Source organism: Talpa occidentalis, unplaced genomic scaffold (genome assembly GCF_014898055.3).
Source record: "Talpa occidentalis isolate TD23 unplaced genomic scaffold, MPIMG_talOcc4v2.1 talOcc4.3, whole genome shotgun sequence".
Classification (NCBI taxonomy): Eukaryota; Metazoa; Chordata; class Mammalia; order Eulipotyphla; family Talpidae; genus Talpa; species Talpa occidentalis.
The window spans coordinates 71,863,757-71,885,210 of NW_023603184.1; the positions used below are offsets into that span (position 1 = coordinate 71,863,757).

Below are 21,454 nucleotides of genomic sequence, written 5' to 3' on the forward strand. Positions count from 1 at the left end.
GGTCCCTGCAGTGTTCCTTCCCAAGCATGTATTCTTAGTTATGCCCTGGCCCCAGATCCATACAGCCCAGTACGGCAGCCAGTAGATACATGTTAATATTTCACCTTTATCTCCATCAGAGTTTGCCTATCTGATGACTTATTCCTACAATGCCTTGCTGGGTAATTGGCCAGCCAGTTTATTCTGAGGTGATAATGATTGCGAGATAGGAATGATAATGATGCCTTAATAAGTTACCTCTCTCTGGGAAATATGCAATTAAAAATAGGATTCCTGGAGTTGGAGCTTTTCCCCCTAGTGACTAAATTATAAATGCTAGAAGTTCCGGGCTTGATTTGAGTCTGTGTGGAGAAATTTTTGCACAGAACCGGAGGTGCTCTAAGTACCTGTTCAACCAAGCAAATATCACTCATGTTGTGTTTTAGGAGCAATGCAAATACCACCTGCTCACACATACTTCTCCCACCCCCATAGTTCTAGTCCTTATCTGTTCCTGTGATTATACTCACTATTTAAAATTAAAATGCTCGAAGACCCCAAATGCCTCAGTTGATCAGATTGGGTCCCATTCTCACTGGTCAACTGGGACTTCAGGAAGACTACCAAATTCCTGGCAGGGGGAGGGTGATGATGTTCAAAGTGGGAAAAAAAAGAAAAAGAAAAAAGAAAGAAGGGCAAGTTAGGGGAATAGAATGCAAACTTCATGTGCACAAATATTTTACTAAGGCCAACTCTAAACATCACTGTCAACAGGAAGGACAGAGAGGACAGGTAGGGGTAGGAGAGATTCACAAACAGGCTGGCACCACAAGACAAGGAGTAAGTGACAAAGAGGTGCCCTGATGGTGTTCTTGGGCAGCATTCTGTGGGGCATGAATAGGTGGGGACCTAGGTGTACAGCCTATAGGTTTCTATCTGAGTTGGTGGGGAGACCCATTCTTATTCCATCTCTAGTGCCAAACCACTAATTGTGTCTTCTACTGATAGCCTCAATTGTTCTATTAACCAGCAATACAATAGAGGGGTGTGTGTGGTGTGTGTGTGTGTGTGATGCTAGACTTTTTGGTTTCCAAAGAGGAGTGCTTATCTCAATCTATGCCTCCATTTTCTGAGGGGTAAAGTTACTGACAGTGACAAATGATTTAGCCCAGGGGAGTTGCTGTTCAGAGTTAATATCTAAAGAGAGAGGTTTTGAACAATGTGGTTTTCTCTTACCTGTCTCCACCAGGCCAAACCTCAGGACACTTTAGATCTGTGCCAGCTTCTCAACAATGACCTAGCTGCCACTGTTGCGAGCCATCCCAGGAGGTTTGTAGGTCTGGGGACATTGCCCATGCAGGCCCCAGAGCTGGCTGTCAAGGAGATGGAGCGCTGTGTGAAGGAGCTGGGCTTTCCTGGGGTCCAGATCGGGTCCCACATCAACGAGTGGGACCTGAATGCAAAGGAACTCTTCCCCGTCTATGCAGTGAGTACACAGGGCACTCAGACTATGTGGAGAGGGCATGGGGTGTGAGGTGCAGCCTGGAAGATGATGGTCCACTTCAAAGGGAGATAGAGAGAGAGAGAAGTGCTTAATATTAATGACATCTTAGATGAAAGAGCTCCCCAAAAGGAGTGGATTATTCCACAAAAAGGATGCGTGGAAATGTTTCCTATGCCAGCCCTTAGTTAACTCAGTGAAATCACTCTTCTTTCTGTCCCCCTTGCTCTCCTTTCCTTTGGAAGCCAAATATCACCCTCATTATCGACAGTGAGCAAAAGAGCCATGTTAAATATGCAAAAAATATCGTTCAAAACTATAATGTAGTTTCTTTTCTTTCTTTGCAAAAAATGTTTATTAACAACATATTAAATAGACATGCTTTCTTTTTTTTAATTAATAAATTTTATTTTTATATTCCCCATACAGTTGCAATCCCCCAATTCTGACCCCAATCCCTCCCCTCCCGCCCCCTACCCCCCAAAAAGTGTCTCTGGTTCATAGTTTTTTGTTGATTTTGATTTTCACTTTCTTATAGTTATTCATTTTCCTGGTCCCTTATTTAAGTTTTCTAGATTCCTGCTATGAGTGAGACCATCCGGTATTTTTCTTTTTCTTTTTGGCTTATTTCACTGAGCATGATCCCTTCCAGCGCCATCCATGTTGCTGCAAATTGCATGTGTTTATCTTTTTTGAATGCTGAGTAATATTCCATGGTGTATATGTACCACATCTTCTTGATCCAGTCATCTATTTTTGGGCATTTGGGCTGTTTCCAAAGCTTAGCTATTGTAAATAGTGCTGCTATAAACATAGGGGTGCAGGTGTTCTTTGGAATTGATGTTTCTGTGTCCTTTGGGTAAATACCTAGGAGTGGAATTGTTGGATCCTGTGGAAGCTCTATGTTTAGTAGGTCAAGAAATCTCCACACAGCTCTCCATAGTGGTTGGACCAGTTTGCACTCCCACCAACAGTGCAGAAGAGTTCCTTTTTCTCCACACCCTCGCCAACATTTGTTGCTGCTAGTTTTTTTAATAAGTGCCATTCTCACTGGTGTAAGATGGTATCTCATGGTAGTTTTGATTTGCATTTCCCTGATTGCAAGTGATGTTGAACATTTTTTCATATGCCTGTTGGCCATTTGCATTTCCTCTTCAGAGAAGTTTCTTTTTAGCTCTTCTGCCCATTTTTTGACTGGATTATTTTCTTTGTTGTTGTTGAGTCTCATCAGCTCTTTGCAGATTTTTGCGATCAGTCCTTTATCATTAGTGTTGGGTGCAAAAATGTTCTCCCAGTTGGTGGGGTTTCTCTTTGTTTTTGTTATTGTCTCTTTTGCTGTGCAGAAGCTCTTTAATTTGATGTAGTCCCAGCTGTTTATCTTCGCCTTCACTATCACTGCTTTGGGTGATGTGTCTGTAAAGATGTCTTTGATGTGCAAATCACGTAGTGTTTCTCCTATATTTCCTTCTATGTATTTTATGGTTTCAGGTCTTATGTCTAGTTCTTTAATCCATTTTGAGTTGATTTTTGTGTATGGTGTGAGGTAGTGGTCAAGCTTCATTCTTTTGCATGTAGCGACCCAGTTTTCCCAGCACCATTTATTGAACAAACTTTCTTTGCTCCAATGCATAGTCTTTGCTCCTTTGTCAAAGATTAGTTGACCATAAATCTGTGGGTTTATTTCTGGATTTTCTATTTGATTCCATTGGTCTGTATGTCTGTTCTTGTTCCAATACCATGCAGTTTTGATGATTATGGCTTTGTAGTAGAGTTTGAAGTCTGGGAGTGTGATGCCTCCATTCCCTTCTTTTTTTTTCAGGAGAGCTTTGGCTATTCGGGGTTTTTTGTGATTCCATATGAATTTCATCAATAATTGTTCTATTTCTTTGAAGAATGACATTGAAATTTTGATTGGAATAGCACTGAATCTGTATATTGCTTTTGGTAGGATGGCCATTTTAATAATGTTTATTCTCCCAATCCATGAGCAGGGGATGTCTTTCCATTTCTTTGTGTCTTCTTCTATTTCTTTTTTCTTTTTTTTTTTTAAAGATTTATTTATTTATTTATACAAGCACTGGGTACAGTCAGAAGCGCAGGAGGATGAGAGAATTCACCAGAGCCAGAGGGGAGAGCAGAGCTGGCAGAAAGACCAAAGTACACTGCTGAGGGGAGCAGCGGGCGGCAGGAGAGGTCTGCCCACCATGTGGGACACTCCTCAGGTGGCTGGGGAGCCGCCAGGGATTGAACCGGTGCGGCAGAGGCTGCGGGCAGCTTCGCAACCCAGCGCTCAACCACTGCGCCACCGGGGAGGCCCTCTTCTTCTATTTCTTTTAACAGTGTTTTATAGTTTTCTTTGTATAGGTCCTTTACCTCTTTTGTTAGATTTATTCCCAAATATTAGATTTTTTTTGTTTCAATAATAAAAGGGTTGGTTTTTTTTATTTCTTCTTCTTCAGATTTATTGTTTATGTATAGGAAGGCTACTGACTTTTGCGTGTTGATTTTGTATCCTGCCACTTTACTGAACTGATTAATGAGTTGAATTAGTTTTTCTGTGGACTTTTTGGGGTTCTCTATGTATATTATCATATCATCTGCAAATAGTGATAGTTTGACTTCTTTTCCTATTTGGATTCCTTGGATGTCTTTCTCTTGTCTTATTGCTCTGGTTAGGACTTCCAGTATTATATTGAAAAGCAGTGGTGAGAGTGCACATCCTTGTCTTGTTCCAGATCTTAATGGAATTGCTTTCAGCTTTTCACCATTGAGAATGATACTGGCTGTTGGCTTGTCATAGATGGCCTTTATGATGTTGAGGTAAGTTCCTTGTATCCCAAGAATTTCAAGGGCTTTTATCATGAATGGGTGTTGCACTTTGTCGAAAGCTTTCTCAGCATCTATTGATATTATCATATGGTTTTTATATTTCTTTTTGTTGATGTGTTGGATAACGTTGATTGATTTTCGGATGTTGAACCATCCTTGTGTCCCTGGAATGAATCCTACTTGGTCGTGGTGAATTACCTTATGGATACACTGTTGGATTCTGATAGCTAAAATTTTATTGAGGATTTTTGCATCAGTGTTCATTAGAGAGATTGGCCTGTAGTTTTCCTTTTTTGTGTTGTCCTTGTTCGGTTTTGGTATTAGTGTAATGTTGGCTTCATAGAACGTGTTTGGTATTGTCCCTTCCTTCTCAATTTTTTGGAAGAGTTTGTGAAGGACAGGCACTAATTCGTCTCTGAATGTTTGGTAGAATTCATTTATAAATCCATCAGGTCCTGGGCTTTTGTAAAACTATAATGTTGTTTTGAAGATACTGTAGAAAATACAGAAAAATACACAGAGGAAAACAAAAATAACCCATAATATCACCACCCAAAGATAACCACTATTATAATACATTTCACTTAGTTTTTAATTTGCATTTTAATGAAATCAGAATACTATTATGTAAGTGTGATTTTGTATCCTAATTAAGAATTTTCAACCTAAATGAAAATTCTCTTAATGCATGATTTTTGAATGACTATGTAATATATCCCAAAATATGGATGTTTTGATTCCTTTAACCAACCCTTCGTTAAGATACTTTTAAACCATATACCTTGAAAATATATAATAAAAATATGTTAAAAATGCCACCAAAATGTTTATAAAGTAGGTAGTGAGTATACACATCTTCATTTTACTGTTTACAATTTTCTATATTTGAAATATTGTATAATAAAATGTATTTTTAAAAACTCAGTGCCACCCATTTCTGAATTGCCGTGCTCATAGTCCTATCATTCTCTCTACTAGTCTTCCTCTACCTTCTGTCCTTTCTGTACCTAAACCAGCTTTTCTTAGTGCTGGAATTCTACATGCATAGTTCTTTATTCAATTGCATGTTTAAATTTCTCACTTAACTCCTAGAATTATAATAGTATTGTTTTCTATTATTTTCATCCAAAATTCAAAATCTTCAATAATGAATAAAATAAATATTGATGGACTCACAAGACACTATAATCACTGATAATTTTTTCATTTAATATTTATTTTTTTAAAAGATTTATTTATTTATGCATACAAAAGGTGGGTTACAGACCAGAGATTGTGAGGGGTGAGAGGACTCACCAGAGACAGAGTGGGGAACAGAACAGGCAGACTGACTGAAATACACTGCTGAGGGGAGTAGCGGGCGAGACAGTGTGCAAGGTTTGCTTCGCCATGTGTGTTGCTCCCCGGCCAGCCGGGGATAGAACTCATGCTGCAGAGGCTGCGGATTGCTTCGTAGTGCGGTGCTTAACCCCTTGCCCCACTAGGGAGGCCCCATTTAATATTTATTGAGCTTTAACTACATGCAAAATTTTTTCCATGTTTTTATATATCGTCACCACCCACCAGTCAGGGAATTGCCTGTTAAATTGCCTCCTAATGACCTGAAAGATTTAATGTTCCTCTAAATATTGAACTCCCTGAAGTTTATTGGCTATAGTAACTGAGCTGATGTAGTGAATGTTTCTAGAAACCTTAATGAGCTTTGAGGGAGGATTTATTTATTTGTGCATCCAAGTTATTTTAGCACAGTTTGAGGAAGCCTTAAGCTGCAAGTTGTTTTATTTTTCATTGGAATTGGGTTTATGAATTACTAAGGGGCTCAAAAAGCAACCACAGCTGGGTGGGGTACAGATAGATATTTTCATTTGTGTGACTATTTTGATTTATCAATTATTCTACCTAGACTGTTTGGGGACTGCCATGCTCTGAGGGGATTCAGGAGAACATTCCAGCCCCAGTGATGTCCTGGGGTTAACAGTACATTTTTTTGGTTAGCAAGGTTTGCCAGCCTCACAAATCTCTAACTTCGTCAGTGAGCGCTAAAACAAAAGAGAGGAATTGCCATGAACTAAGCTGGCTCTGTGATTTCAAGCTGAGCCTGGAGCTCCAGGCTCAAGTCAGTTTTCAGGCACAAAATGACTTAATTATGAGTATGAGGCAGGCAGAGTGGCAATGGTGCATTCCTGCCTCATTCATAGGCCATAAGACCTAAGACTTGTAAAATTCTTATGGCAGCTTTGTCACGTGTTAAGTTCTCAGTCAATAAGCATTTTCATGATTTTGAGCATATAAGTGACTTATCTGTGTGTTTTCTATGATGCTTCACATCCAGAAAGCGATATTTAAAATTGTTAATTTGAATTGAATAAACTGGCATAGCTACAGAGAATAAAGTTTTATTCTAATAATGAATCAAGTCCCACTAAGAAACCATGAACATGTGCCTTTGGGTTACAGCTCCTGGAACCTGGTCTTTGTCTGTGTTATTTGATTAACCTGATCCTCGTCTGTTAGTTTCCTATTGTTGAAAACCTAATCAACTGGGGTGCTGTCTCTCATGGTAGGGGGAGGGGAGGTTAAATGTGAGCTCAGGTAAAGCACCTGTACTTAAAGGTCCTGAAATCTGAGCTAGGAAACTTCCCAGTCTAGTCAATACCCTGCTAACAAAACCCTGGCCAGGTGATTGACCCCATAATATCAGACCCCTACTGCTCTCTAGTGTGGAGTGTGGCTCAGGTGAGTTGTTGCCCCTCCCCTATTATGTGGACCCAATAATGTTCCTCACCTGAAACCAGTTTCAAAATTTGTTTGGGACTAATTGGTGAAAGTCAAATAACTACCTTCAGATTCAGTAACATCTGTCAAGTCCAAATGATAGTCTTTCCAGATTGCCTCTATTATCAGAAATCAATTAGCTCCTCTCCCTCCAAAGGTTTATATTTCTTCTGCTCCTCAGAACTTAGTAAACTAGAAGTCCATTCTCCAATTTACCCTTTGCCTGCCACTTCTGGAAACCCCTATTGTCCCTGCCACTTCTGGAAACCCCTATTTCCCAATAGGAAACCCCTATTGTTTCTCCATTTTAAAAATGCTTTCACACAAGTCACATGGCCATAGCATGGTTATCTCAAATATTTATATATAAAGGTAGGATGAATCACTTCAGCACCCCAATATATTTGGAAAAGGAATGCTCTAAGGGTTTGTAAACACTCATGTTCAATGCCTGTTGAGGGGACATTTTCTTTGAGGGGACTTATTTTAATTCAATATCTTGTTGAATAGAGGTCATTCCTTCCACGGGTATTTCCACTTCTCTGAAAAGCCCTGAAGTAGGTTTGCCTGTGACATTTGTCTCAGGACCTGCTGGCTGAGGCGCTGAGAGTGCTTTCCTTTCCAAAGTCATCTCATTCACATCAGACTGTTCAGGGACCCAGCTGGGCTCCTGAGGTTTGTGAGAGCCTGCAGACCCAGAAATTCCTACCCACTCCCACTCTGAGTATACAAATGACATGGGTCAGGCCATTCTGCTCCAGCCCAGCCCTACCTCCCTGACACCCAGATTATCACTTCTTCACTTTCCACATCCTCAGGTTTCAAAGTGGGAGTTGGAAGGAACACTCCAGCCCTGAACTCAAGGATGCAATCTGAGGAGTCCCTCCAAATGAGCAGACCAAGTGGGAACCAAAAGGGAAACTTTTCCTGTATTTGAGGGGTGGGATCAGTCCTTGAGCATTTTGCTTTTAATCAAAATATTTGAATGATGGATGTTTCCTGTGACTTGTTATGCCAAACCATATATTAAATTCATCAACTTCAATGGTAAATCCATCAACCCCCTTGTTAATTCTAAGTGTTCTTTTAACTTCCTAAGCAGGAGATTTTCTCAATGATTCTTTTACATAGATCAGAAAACAATTTCAAAAATATTTCAGTTTGCATATTCAGATCAATATAGACCCAGAGAAAAGCAATTTCTGTAAATAGTACCCTGCATTTGCTGACTCAATAAATAACCTTCCCTCTCTCCATGCTTCTTTGAAGGCGGCTGAAAAACTGAACTGTTCCCTATTTGTGCATCCCTGGGACATGAAGATGGATGGACGGATGGCCAAATACTGGCTCCCTTGGCTCGTAGGTGCGTGTCAGTATGGAATCTAGGAAAGAGGAGAATGTCTTGTTTTTTCCCAATATCTGTGGAACCCTATTATGTCAAGACAGAAAGTTGAGCAATTAACAGGATTGTGAGTTAGTGAATTCTTACTCAGATAAGTGCTGTATGTATTACCTCATTTAATATTAATCAGAGTCACATAAAACTTTATGAGGCTGACATAATAACCATTTTAAATATGGAGAAACTGAGCCTCAGCCTGGTTAGGTAACTTATCCAACTCACACAGTAAGTGAAAATGGAATTTACACAGATCAGACTGACTCTCAGGCCACCTCACTATATAGATTACCAAAAAGTCTCCAAAGATAAGTAGCCATACCTGTCTAATAGATTTTTGAGAAGGCAATAATAGCATCACTCTTACAAATAAAAACTCTGGAGTCATGAGTAAAAGGCAAACATCCATCACCCCAAGGATCAAGGCCCTAGACCGGGGCCTCCCTGGCAGCTCAAGGGGTTAAGATTCACCCTATGGGCCTCCCTGGTGGCACAGGTGGTTAAGTGCTGTGCTGTGAAGCTGTCCGCAGCCTCTGCAGTGCCAGTTTGATCCCGGCCTACCGGTGAGGGTCCCACATAGCACAGCAGACCTCTCTTGCCTCACCCACTGCTCCCCTCAGCAGCATATTTCATCAGTCTGCCTGTTCTGTTCCCTACTCTGTCTCTGGTGAGTCCTCACACCCTCCTGCGCATCTGGCCTGTGCCCCAGTTCTTGTATAAAATAAATAAATAAATCTTTAAAAAAAAAAAAAAAAGATTCACCCTATGAAGATGTCTGCAGCCACTGCAGCATGAGTTGGATCCCCGGCCAGGGAGCTACCCACATGGTGCAGCAGACCTCTCCTGACTCGCCCGCTCTGCTCCCCATTCTGTCTCTGTTGAATCCTCTCACCCCCCACACCTCTGGCCTGTACCCCAGTTCTTGTATGAATAAATAAATAAATCTTTTTTTAAGAAGACCCTAGACTGTAGATAAACCAGATTTTCAATTATCTTCTCTCTTTTGCTCTTTGCCTCTTACACTATTCATTCATGGTTCTATGTGAAAGTAAGGGAAAAAAGGAGAAACTTCTTTTTGGCTAATCCAATCTCTCATTATTACCCCTGATAAGAAGGATAAATAGAGACAAAACTACAATTTTGCAGCCACAAGCGCAAAATGAAGTTCATCTGCAAATCAATGAAAATTGGGGTCCCCAGATGAGCTGGATTTTTCTCTAGTGACCATTATTCAATTAATACAAGCAATTATGAAGCAATCACCATAAAGAATTAAATGAGCAATCTATTGAAAATCAGAAACTGAATTTAGTTTATTTCACTGTATAACCTAGGGCAAGTCATTTTACCTCCTTGGGTCCCATTCCTCACCTATAAAATAAGACAGCTGGTCTGGAGTCGTTCTGCTGTGATATTTTATGCTTACTTGGTTGTTTGGAGACTGATGTATTTATTAAGAAAGTAATTTCCTATCCATCCCTCACCCAATTTTTGAGCAACAGTTAGTAGAAAGATAACCAAAGAGGTCCCAATGCCATCCAGCTTCAAAAAACATCTTTGTTTTTTGACAATCAGAACACTTTGACAATTCCCGCCAACCTATTTACTTCGCAACTTTTGCATGAGAACCAGAGGAAAGTATTTGCCTAAAGGGTTCATTTCACCATCATCTATCCAACCCATATATATTGATATCATTATTTGCAAGACTCCATGACAGCCTTGCATGATGAGCAATGCTCTCCCCATTTTAGAAGTCAACAAGCACAGGTTTATAAGTTATTAAACAATTTGTCAAAGGCCAGAAAACAAAAAAATTGGATAAGTTAAGATGCAGTCCAGACTCATTATACTCCATTTCACTCACTGCAACTAAAATTGAAGCTGGAAGAATCAGAACAAAGGCCAGGCCCTCTGACTCCTTACTGTTTAGGCCACTAGGTGATTCTATATGAAAGTGATAAATAGGAAGGTTCGTATGATTCTGATTGTGAAAGTAATGGACTGTATACTATCAAGCATGCTGGCATACAGACACCTCACATTTTTCAGCACTGACAACTATAGCAAGCTGCCATTCCCAAACCATTAGCATTTATGTGCTTTTAAACACTGCACTCTATTTCCTCTTTCAGGAATGCCAGCAGAGACCACCATAGCCATTTGCTCCATGATCATGGGTGGAGTGTTTGAGAAGTTTCCTAAACTGAAAGTATGTTTTGCACATGGAGGTAAGTAAGATCTGTATCTGTATTGATCAGCTGAGACTGCATAACAAAATACCATAAACTTGGTGGCTTAAGCAACAGAAACTTATTTTTTCACAGTTCTACAGGCTGGAAACCTACAATGACAGTGTCAGCAGGGTTGGGTTCTGGTGAGACTTTTCTTTATTAATAATGGTAGGCCACCTTCTCATCATGCCTGCAGGGGCAAGGGAGACAATGCAAACATGTGCTTGGTGTCTCTTCTTCTGATAAGAGCACCAGCCCCATTGGAGTAGAGTCCTACCTTATGGCCTCCTTTATCACCTCCTTAATTACCTTCTTTGAAATCCTATCTCCAAATACAGACACATTATGGATTAGGGCTTTAACATATAAATTTTGGAGGAAAACTGTTCAATCCACAGCAACCTTGTATCTTTCTAGCTACATAGTGTATAATGCAGACAAGTTTAGTTTTGTTGGCACCATTTTTAATTTATTTTGTTTTTGTCTTTGTTTTTTTAAAAGATTTATTTATACAAGTACTGGGTACAGTCAGAAGCGAGGGAGGGTGAGAGAATTCACCAGAGCCACAGCGGGGAACAGAATAGGCAGACTGACGAAATACACTGCTGAGGGGAGCAGCGGGCGTGGCAGGAGAGGTCTGCGCGCCATGTGGGACCCTTGCCGGTGGCTGGGGATCGAACCAGCACTGTACAGGCTGCGGGCAGCTTCGCAGCCCAGAGCTCAACTGCTGCACCACCAGGGAGGCCCTTTTAATTTATTTTGTTTTTAATTTAAATTCTTCTGGTCAGACCACAAGGTCTCCAGTTTGCAATTTACTATTATTTACAAATAGGCCTATTTCATTCATTTGTATTTTCTCCTTGGTCCCTGTAGATAGAGTTTGTAACTCTTGGACACACAGACCTATACACAATATCAAATTATACATGCTATTTTCTAATGTGCTTTTCCTTCTCAATAGCATATACAGACATCTTTCCCCATCAACAAGTATAGAGCTCTGTCATTTTTGATGGTATCATACATGGCATTACATTTTATGATTATGTCATCATTATTTAAGTGTTTCCCAACTGATAGGTTACCTCTGTATTTTGCAATTATAACCACATTAATTTGAAAAGCTTGACAACATATCTGTACACCATTATGCTTTCTCTTTACAAGAAATTCCTCATGTCTAAATTCTAGACAAGTTAATGGCATATCTGATGGGTCATTTCCCAGCAATGGAACACAGAAGGTTTTTTGTAAATACTGTTAACCACAAGGCTATAGTAACTTCCTTTTGCATACAACATGAGAGGTGAAAAGACTCTTTCAGACACTGGCTTCTCAGTAATTGGTTTTACTTACAGGTGGTGCCTTCCCTTTCACCATTGGAAGAATCTCCCATGGATTCAGCATGCGCCCAGATCTGTGCGCCCAAGACAATTCCACCAACCCAAGGAAATACCTAGGTTCCTTTTACACAGACTCCTTGGTTCATGATCCTCTGGCCCTCAAGCTGTTAACAGATGTCATAGGAAAGGTAAGCTATATCTACCATTTGGATGGCTTCTGGGGAGCTGAATGCAGCACCAGAAAGCAGTTACTTGGCCTCTCTCCAAAACAGGATGGAAGAAAAAGCATAGGAATAAAGGAGGACAATGAAGTTGGGATTTGGTTTGCTTGCATAGGGAACTCTCTCCAGAGTCTCCTTCAACAGATTGTGTATCACCAGAAAAACATATATGCCAGGAAAATTCCAATAATACACATAGGTGAATAGTTCCCCCAGATCAGGTCCTCTTTTGTAGGATCATCTGTGCATCCATCCAAAATTGACATATCATGATGTGGTTAGCAGTAACAAGCCACCAGTTTTGAAATCAAATTGGCCTGTGTTAAAATCCTAGCTCTACCTCTTAATAACTGGGTAAATTATAAACCCAACTGTCCTTATTCACTAAAGGAACATTAAGGTTGGGGAAGAGGGAGGGTGTGCACCAGAGAAGGCAGCAGGGAAAGATGATAAAAATTATTCCTGAAAAATATGATATGTGTTTTGAAAATGATTTTCTCATTTGATTAAAAAAAAAAAAGACTAGCACAGTGGGACTTTTAAGTCCCACAAGAAAAAGCCTTTCCTCTATTGTATTCCTCTAGCAGTTCCTCTTGTTGGTGGCCTCTCCATCTTTACATATTTTTTGAAAATGCTAACTCAACAAGTTAAGACAATTTTTATGGCAAGGGCCAGTCTGATTTAGTGAAAGTTCTGAAATATTTAGTATTTCAATTCCATTTTATTATTTACAGGTGCCTATAGAAATTTCCAAATTTTCCTTAGGAAAAATTTCTTTAGGGTTTTCTAAAAGAATATGGACATATTCAAAGAGCTGCAGTATGCTACTTAGATTGAGAATAAACTCTTAGGCTTTTGAAATCTTGCTTAATAGAAAAATAGGGCTATCACTGAAAGTTGCAGGTAGTGTTCTATCTTCAGAATGAGAACTCTATCTGACTTTAAAATTGACTCTCTCTCTCTCTGGTTTGAGAAACTCACTAGTAGATAAATGTAAGCATTTTGGTTTGGTAATAAATTGTGTATAATTTAGCTGTGTTTGATTCTAGATTTTGTGTTCAATCTTGCCAAAATAGGTGCTTAGCAGCTGATTGTGGCTGTTGTTATTGGTTAGGACAAAGACTGATAGGAAAGTATGTAAGTAGCAAACATAGAAAGAGAAGCTGAAAGAAACTGTGAGTTCTGGATGTTTAGCAAGGGAGCGGGGAAGTGGGAAAGTAGCGTGGAAATGGGGAAAGGGTCATTGTCATTACCTCCCATCAAACCCGTACTGGTACTCTTGGTAATGGCAACATCAGGAGAAAATACCCTTAGCAAACACAATATCCACTTTATGGAGGATACCACCAGCAGTGAGCAACACTATCAACAATCTTCAAAGGGCATCATCAGCCAGGAGGTCAGAACAAAAGAGGACAAATATGCAAATAATTTGTGATAATCAGTGGATAGACTAGTGAGGAACTGTAAGTACACCCTTTCTAGAGAGCCCCAGAAAAACCACTAACTTTGGAAATTTAGTGGTGCTGAGATCTTACATTCCAACTGGGAAGACTTGAGTCATTATAAGTTGGGTATAAAAAGCAAATATGACCTTATTTTATGTGACTTCATAGGCTGGTGAATCCGGGACATAATAAGTAGTAAATATTAATAATTTAGGATTCTCTAAAATATTAATGTTTTTTTCATTCTAGCTATATTTACATTAGCAAATTCTCTTTCAAAACCCTCCCCAAACTAGCAATAGCTAAGTAGAGTCCCAGCATGATGGCCAGGCAAGAGAGCAGCCTGTCCAGATTAGAACACATGGACAGAATGCTGTGGAGGGAGAGTGGCAGAACAGAAAAAATTGTAATGGGCAGATTATTTGATATGTTTGAGAAGTTGAAACAATTATTATCAGGCAGTCAATAGATCTGTTGTACATTGGAAACAAGCAATATAATCATAGAAAATTAATTAAATGAACAAAAAGGATATATTTAACTCCAAGAAAATGGACATTCATATGAGGCAGATAATAATTGCACATTATTCAACTCAGCAATGAACAATATATATCATCATAATAGTGTAAATACTAAGTATTGATTTAACTAAAAATTATAATTCTATTGGGAAAATGAAGTACAAAATTTAGGATAAGAAGAATTCTCAAGGATCATAATGGAAGTCAGTAAATGCTCTCTAAAGCAAATAAATGAAAAAATGATAGTATAGGCTTATTATCTGGAATTATTAAAGTAATTATCAGAAGATGTAAGTGAAAAAGGTAAAAATGGCTTCCTTGGGGGGTCAAGAATTGGGTAAGTGAGCACAGGCCTGCTTTTGATAAGAAAATATTTAGTAATATTAATAAGTACTAAATTTATGAAGCAATTATATGCTATATCACATATATTACACTATACTATGTATATATAGTATAAATAGTGTAATACTATACTATACTATGTATTAAACAGCATATATAGTACTATGTATTCTATATTTCATAGGATGATATGAATATTACATAGTCATAATATAGTATAATATAGAATAGTATAACACTAATTTATTAAGTAATATTAATATTAATATTAATATAGTAATATTTGATTGTTTATGTATAGAAATTACTACAATAAATCAAAATTTTAAATACCTTAAGAATAAATAGATGTATGTCAGATAAATAGCAAAACCATTTATTGAGCACCTATTACTAAAACTGTGCTAAACAGAGTACTTACATTATATATCTTTACTCCTTTTGTGAAAATTTCTTTGCTTTTAATCAATGTATACTCAGTTTTAAAGACAGATGCTAAGAATGCTAGTTGTATGATGTCGGTTTATCAATGTGAAAAATAAGAAAAAAGAAAAATCTTACTGCCTTTTTATATTAACATGATCATAGAAAAAAAATATGAAATCCTGCCATTTGCAACAACATGGAAAGTACTAGGGGGTATTATGCTAAGTGAAATAAGTCAGACAGAGAAAGGCAAACCTTATATGATTCCACTGATGTGGAAGATCAGGAAACAAAACTACTAAACAAACAAAAACAAACTTATAGATTATAAGAATTAAAGACAGGGAAAGGGGAGAGTAAATTTGGTAAAAGGGGTCAACTCTATGGTGAAGGATAGAAACTAGACTTTTGGTTGTGAACATTAAGCAATAGTAATTAAAACATCCATCAAAAAACTATTAGAAACAATAAAGCAGTACAATAAAGTGGTAGGCTACAACATCATACACAAAAAATAGTTATGTCCTTATATGCAAACAATGAATTAGAAAAGAAAGGAAATAATTCCATTTATTGTCATGTCAAAAGGAATTAAATACCTAACAAAGGAATTAAATAAACTTAACAAAGGAGGTGTAGGATCTGTAGGATCTGTAGGATTTAATGAAACCAATAAATCATTACTAAAAGAAATAGAAGACAAAGAAATAGAAAGATATTCCCTGCTCATGGATTGGAAGAATTAATATTGTTAAAATAATCATTTTGCCTAAAGCAATATACAGATTTAATGCATTCCCTATCAAAGTTTCAATGGCATTCTTCAAGAAAAAGAACAAACATTACTAAAATTTATTTGAAAATACGAAAGACACCAAATAACCCACATAATCCTGACACAAAAGACATGCTAGAAATCTGTATTAATCAAAACAGTATAGTACTGGGATAGAATTGAGAGCCCATAAATAACCCAACACTTATGTGGGCAGCTAATGTATGACAAAGGAGTCAATACCATGGAGAAAGGAGTCTTTTCAACAAATGGTGGGAAAAACTATACAGTCATCCGCAAAAGAATGAAACTATACCACTATCTCACACCATAGACAAAAATTGACTCAAATGGATTAAAAACTTGGTTGTAAGACCTGAAACTAGACAATATGCAGAAGAAAGCATGGGCAAAACACTCTACAACACTAGCTTCAGGGATGTCTTGGGCACTGACTCCAACAGAAAGGGAAACAAAAGCAAAATTAGCAAATGGGATGACATCAAACTAAAAAGCTTCTGCATAGCAAGAGAAACCATCACTAAAATGAAAAGATACCTTACTGAATGGAAGAAAATATTGGTATGTCATATATCTGTTAAGGGCCTAATAGCCAAGATTTACAAAGAACTTATATAAATCAAAAGAAAAAAAAAGAAACAACCTAATTTTTTAAAGGGGCATAAAAACTAAACAGGCACTTCTCCAAAGAATACATACAGATGTCCGACAGGTGTAACATAAAAAAAAAAATACTCGTTATCACTTATTACCAGAGAAATTAAGTTAAAACTACAACGAGCTACTGTCTCATCCATATGAGAATGGTCTACATCAAAAAGACCAAATCAGGCCTCCCCTGGTGGCGCAGGGGTTGAGCGCTGGACTGAGAAGCTGCCCGCAGCCTCTTCAGAGCCGGTTTGATCCCCGGCTGCTCCCCTGCCACTGGAGGAGGGTCCCACATGACGCGCAGACCTCTCCTGCCCCCTGCTGCTCCCCTCAACAGTGTACTTCTTTGTCAGTCTGCCTGTTCTGCTCCCCGTTCTGGCTCTGGTGAATTCTCTCACCTTCCCGCGCTTCTGACTGTACCCAGTGCTTGTATAAATAAATAAATAAATAAATAAATCTAAAAATTAAAATTAAAATTAAAAAAAAAAAGACCAAATCCTCATACATTATCGGTGGGAATGTAGTCTGGCCCAGCTTTTATGGAAAACAGTATGGAGGTTTCTCAAAATATTAAAAAATAGGTCTATATACCATCCAGTAATTCCACTCCTAGGTATATACCCAAATAATGCAAGACTATTTGAAGGATATATGCACTCTTTTTTTTTTTTTTTAATTAATTTATTTATTTATACAAGCACTGGGAACAGTCAGAAGCATGGGAGGGTGAGAGAATTCACCAGAGCAAGAGCAGGGAGCAGAACAGGCAGACTGACGAAGTACACTGCTAAGGGGAGCAGAGGGTGGCAGGAGAGGTCTGCACGCCATGTGGGACCCTCTCTCGGCAGCCAGGGATCCAACCAGCGCTGCAGAGGCTGTGGGCAGCTTCGCAACCCAGCGCTAAACAGCTGTGCCACCAGGGAGGCCCTATATGCACTCTTTTGTTCACTGAAGTACTACTTATAGTAACCAAATTGTGGAAACAACCTAAATGCCTAAGGACAGATGAGCAGATTAGGAAGATGTGGTACATACACACAATGGATTATTACTCAGTTATTTTTTTTTAAGTGAAATATTGCCATTTACCATGGTATGGATAGAACTGGAAGAGCGTATGCTAAGCGAAAAAAGTCAGAATAAGAAAGACAAATACTAGATAATTTCACTCATTTGTGGAGAAATGGAACAAAGAAACAGACAAAATGAAACCAAAACAAACTCTGGAAGTCTGACTATAGAATTAAGGCTACTGGAAGTAGGAGGGGACCCTGTGGACTAGTATGGAGATCTGTAGTGCCTTGGTGGTGGGTTTTGTGTGGTAACATACATCTGAAGAGGTGTGAACCTATCCCTCTGAATCATATACAGGGTCGTAAAGCACTGTTAACTCAAAAAAGAAACCCACAACAAAAATAATAATAATTAAAAAAACACACACATGGTATTTGGGGAAAAAACAGACACATGGATCAATGGAATAAAAGTGAGAGCCCAAAATAAAACCACACATATAGGAACAACTAATTCACAACAAAGAAGCCCAGAACATACAAATAGAAAAAGGAAAGCCACTTCAATAAATGGTGTTGTGAAAAGTGGACAGCACATTCAAAAGAATGAAACTAGACCGCTATTTTACACCATACACAAATATTAAGTCAAAATGGATAAAATACTTTTGTCTAACACCTGAAACCATAAAATATATAGAAAAAAATCAGTCAATGTGTTCCTTGACGTCAGACTTAGGGATGTCTTTTAGGGTTCAACTCTAACAGCAAAGGAAATAAAAGCAAAACAAAAACAAGATAAAATGGGACTACATCACCCAGCAACACAGTATCCCAATGCATACGACAAATTAGAAAACAGACAGTAGGGAGTAGAAGAACCACACACAACCTAACAACTCCTCAGGTAAAAAGCACACCACAAAAAGAAAACCACCCCCCAGATTGCGATGACAGTAACTTGGAAGAACTTCTGAGCCTTCCAGAAAGAGAATTTAAAATTGCCATGATTAAAAAAGTGACAGAACTCATAAAGGAAAACAATGATATGAGAAAAATAATCAATGACCAGAAGAATGAAATTGAGTCCCTAAAGGGGGAAGCAAAAGAAACGAAGGAGATCAAAGAATTAATGGAGGAACTAAGGAACTCTGGGAAAAGCAATGAAAGCAGAATAGATGAAATGGAAGAACGAATAAGTACTCTTGAAGACACAGAAATAAAAAGAACCAAAACAGAAAAGGAAAGAGAAGTACGAAGGAAAAAGACCGAAGAAAGACTTCGGGAACTATCTGACTCCATGAGGAAAGGAAATATAAGAGTTATAGGAATACCAGAATACCAGAATTAGAGGAGAGAGATGTAGGAACAGAGAAAATATTCAAAGAGATAATTGAAGAGAACTTCCCAAATGTGAAAAAGGAGCTGAAAATTGATATACAAGAAGCAAGAAGAACACCAAACTTCCACGACGAAAGGAAAAATATAGCAAAGCTATATATATAATATAGAAAAGCTATATAGCAAAGCTATATACATAATATAGTAAAGCTCCCAAGAATCCAGGACAAGGAAAAAATAATAAAGCTGGCAAGAGGGAAGAAACAGATAACATTCAAAGGAAAACCAATCAGGCTGACATCAGACTTCTCTGAAGAAACACTACAGGCAAGGAGAGAGTGGAGGGACATAGTCAACAGACTCCAAGAAAACAGATGCCAACCAAGAATACTCTATCCCGCAAAGCTCTCCTTCCTCTATGAAGAAAGAATAAGTACCTTCCCAGACAAACAGAAACTCTGGAATCTCATTACGACTAAACCCCCACCAAAAAATACTACAAGGAATCCTAAAGCCAGAACATCAGAGGGACGAAAAACAATGAAAGAAGGCCAAAAAAAAAAAGTTATTAAAAGAATAAATAAATAAAATCAAAGGAAAGACAAACACAATGGCAAATACAGATGCTAACATATCAATATTAACTCTAAATGTAAATGGACTAAACTCTTCAATAAAAAGACACAGAGTTGCAGCCTGGATTAAGAAACAAAACCCAACCTTTTGCTGTCTCCAGGAAACACATTTAGCTACAAAAGATAAAAATAGACTCAAAGTTAAACGACGGAAAACAATCCTACAAGCAAATGGACCAAAAAAGAAAGCAGAAACAGCTATACTTAATTCAGATAAAACAGATTTCAAACTCAAAAAGATAAAAAGAGACCCCAATGGTCACTACATTATGATCAAGGGGACAATACTTCAAGAAGAAATAACACTCATTAACATATACTCACCAAACGAAGGAGCACCAAAATATATCAGACAACTGTTGTCCTCTCTGAAAACAGACATCAGAGAAAACACATACGTAGTGGGAGACTTCAACACACCACTATCAACAATGGATAGATCAACAAGACAAAAAATAAGTAAAGAAACTAAAGCTCTAAATAAGGACGTAGAGCATTTGGGCTTAACAGACATCTATAGAACACTAAACCCAAAAAAAAAAAAAAAACGGAGTACACATTTTTCTCAAGCACACACGGATCATTCTCCAGGATCGATCACATACTGGGACACAAGACAAACATCGACAGATACACCAAGATCGAAATCATACCATAACCATCTTTTCTGACCATGAAGGCATCAAATCAGAAATAAACCATAAAAAGAAGGCAAGGAACTCTCCTACCTCATGGAGATTGAAAACCACACTACTGGAAGACCACTGAACTAATGAGGGGATCAAGGAAGAAATTAAAAAATTATTTGAATTGAATGACAAGGAGGACACCAATTTCCTAAATGTATGGGATGCAGCAAAAGCAGTAATAAGAGGAAAATATATAGCAATAGAGGCTCACATCAAGAAACAAGAAAGAACTCAAAGAAACAAACTAATCTTGAAGCTCAAAGATCTAGAAAAAAAAAAAACAAAACCAGTAGAAGAAAACAAATAATAAAAACTAAAGCAGAAATAAATGAAATTGAAACTAAAAAAACAATCCAAAAGATCAATGAAACCAAGAGCTGGTTCTTCGAAAAATTCAATAAAATAGACAAACACCCTAGCCAAGCTCACAAAGGAAAAAAGGGAGAAAGCACAAATAAACAGGATCATAAATGAAAGAGGAGAAATCACGACGGACATAGCAGAAATCAAAAAAATTATCAGTAACTATTATGAACAGTTATATGGAAACAAGGTCAACAATCTAGACGGGATGGACAAATTCCTACACTCCACAATCACCCAAAGCTAGATAAAGAAGAAATAGAACACCTAAACAGACCAATTACAAGCAGCGAAATTGAAATGGTAATCAAAAACCTCCCCAAAAACAAAAGCCCAGGACCTGATGGATTTACAAATGAATTCTACCAAACATTCAGAGATGAATTAGTGCCTATCCTTCACAAACTCTTCCAAAAAATTGAGAAGGAAGGGACATTACCAAACACGTTCTATGAAGCCAATATTACACTAATACCAAAACCGAACAAGGACAACACAAAAAAGGAAAACTACAGGCCAATCTCCCTAATGAGCACTGATGCAAAAATCCTCAATAAAATTTTGGCTACCAAAATCCAACAATGTATCCATAAGATAATTCACCATGACCAAGTAGGATTCATTCCAGGGACACAAGGATGGTTCAAAATCTGAAAATCAATCAACGTTATCCAACACATCAACAAAAAGAAATATAAAAACCATATGATAATATCAATAGATGCCAAGAAAGCTTTCGACAAAGTGCAACACCCATTCATGATAAAAGCCCTTGAAATTCTTGGGATACAAGGAACATACCTCAACATCATAAAGGCCATATATGACAAGCCAACAGCCAGTATCATTCTCAATGGTGAAAAGCTGAAAGCATTTCCATTAAGATCTGGAACAAGACAAGGATGTGCACTCTCACTACTGCTTTTCAATATAATACTGGAAGTC

General features: G+C 38.1%; 1 protein-coding gene across 1 annotated transcript in view; it reads left to right on the forward strand.

Moving 5' to 3' along the window:
* The window catches only part of ACMSD (aminocarboxymuconate semialdehyde decarboxylase), a 71,350-nt gene that overhangs the window by 24,767 nt on the left and 25,129 nt on the right, over positions 1-21,454 (forward strand). The window contains exons 5-8 of the mRNA XM_037523267.2: positions 1,229-1,465; positions 8,354-8,447; positions 10,619-10,714; positions 12,076-12,248. Coding sequence (XP_037379164.1) covers positions 1,229-1,465; positions 8,354-8,447; positions 10,619-10,714; positions 12,076-12,248 — 600 coding nt within the window. The remainder of the gene's footprint in view (positions 1-1,228; positions 1,466-8,353; positions 8,448-10,618; positions 10,715-12,075; positions 12,249-21,454) is intronic.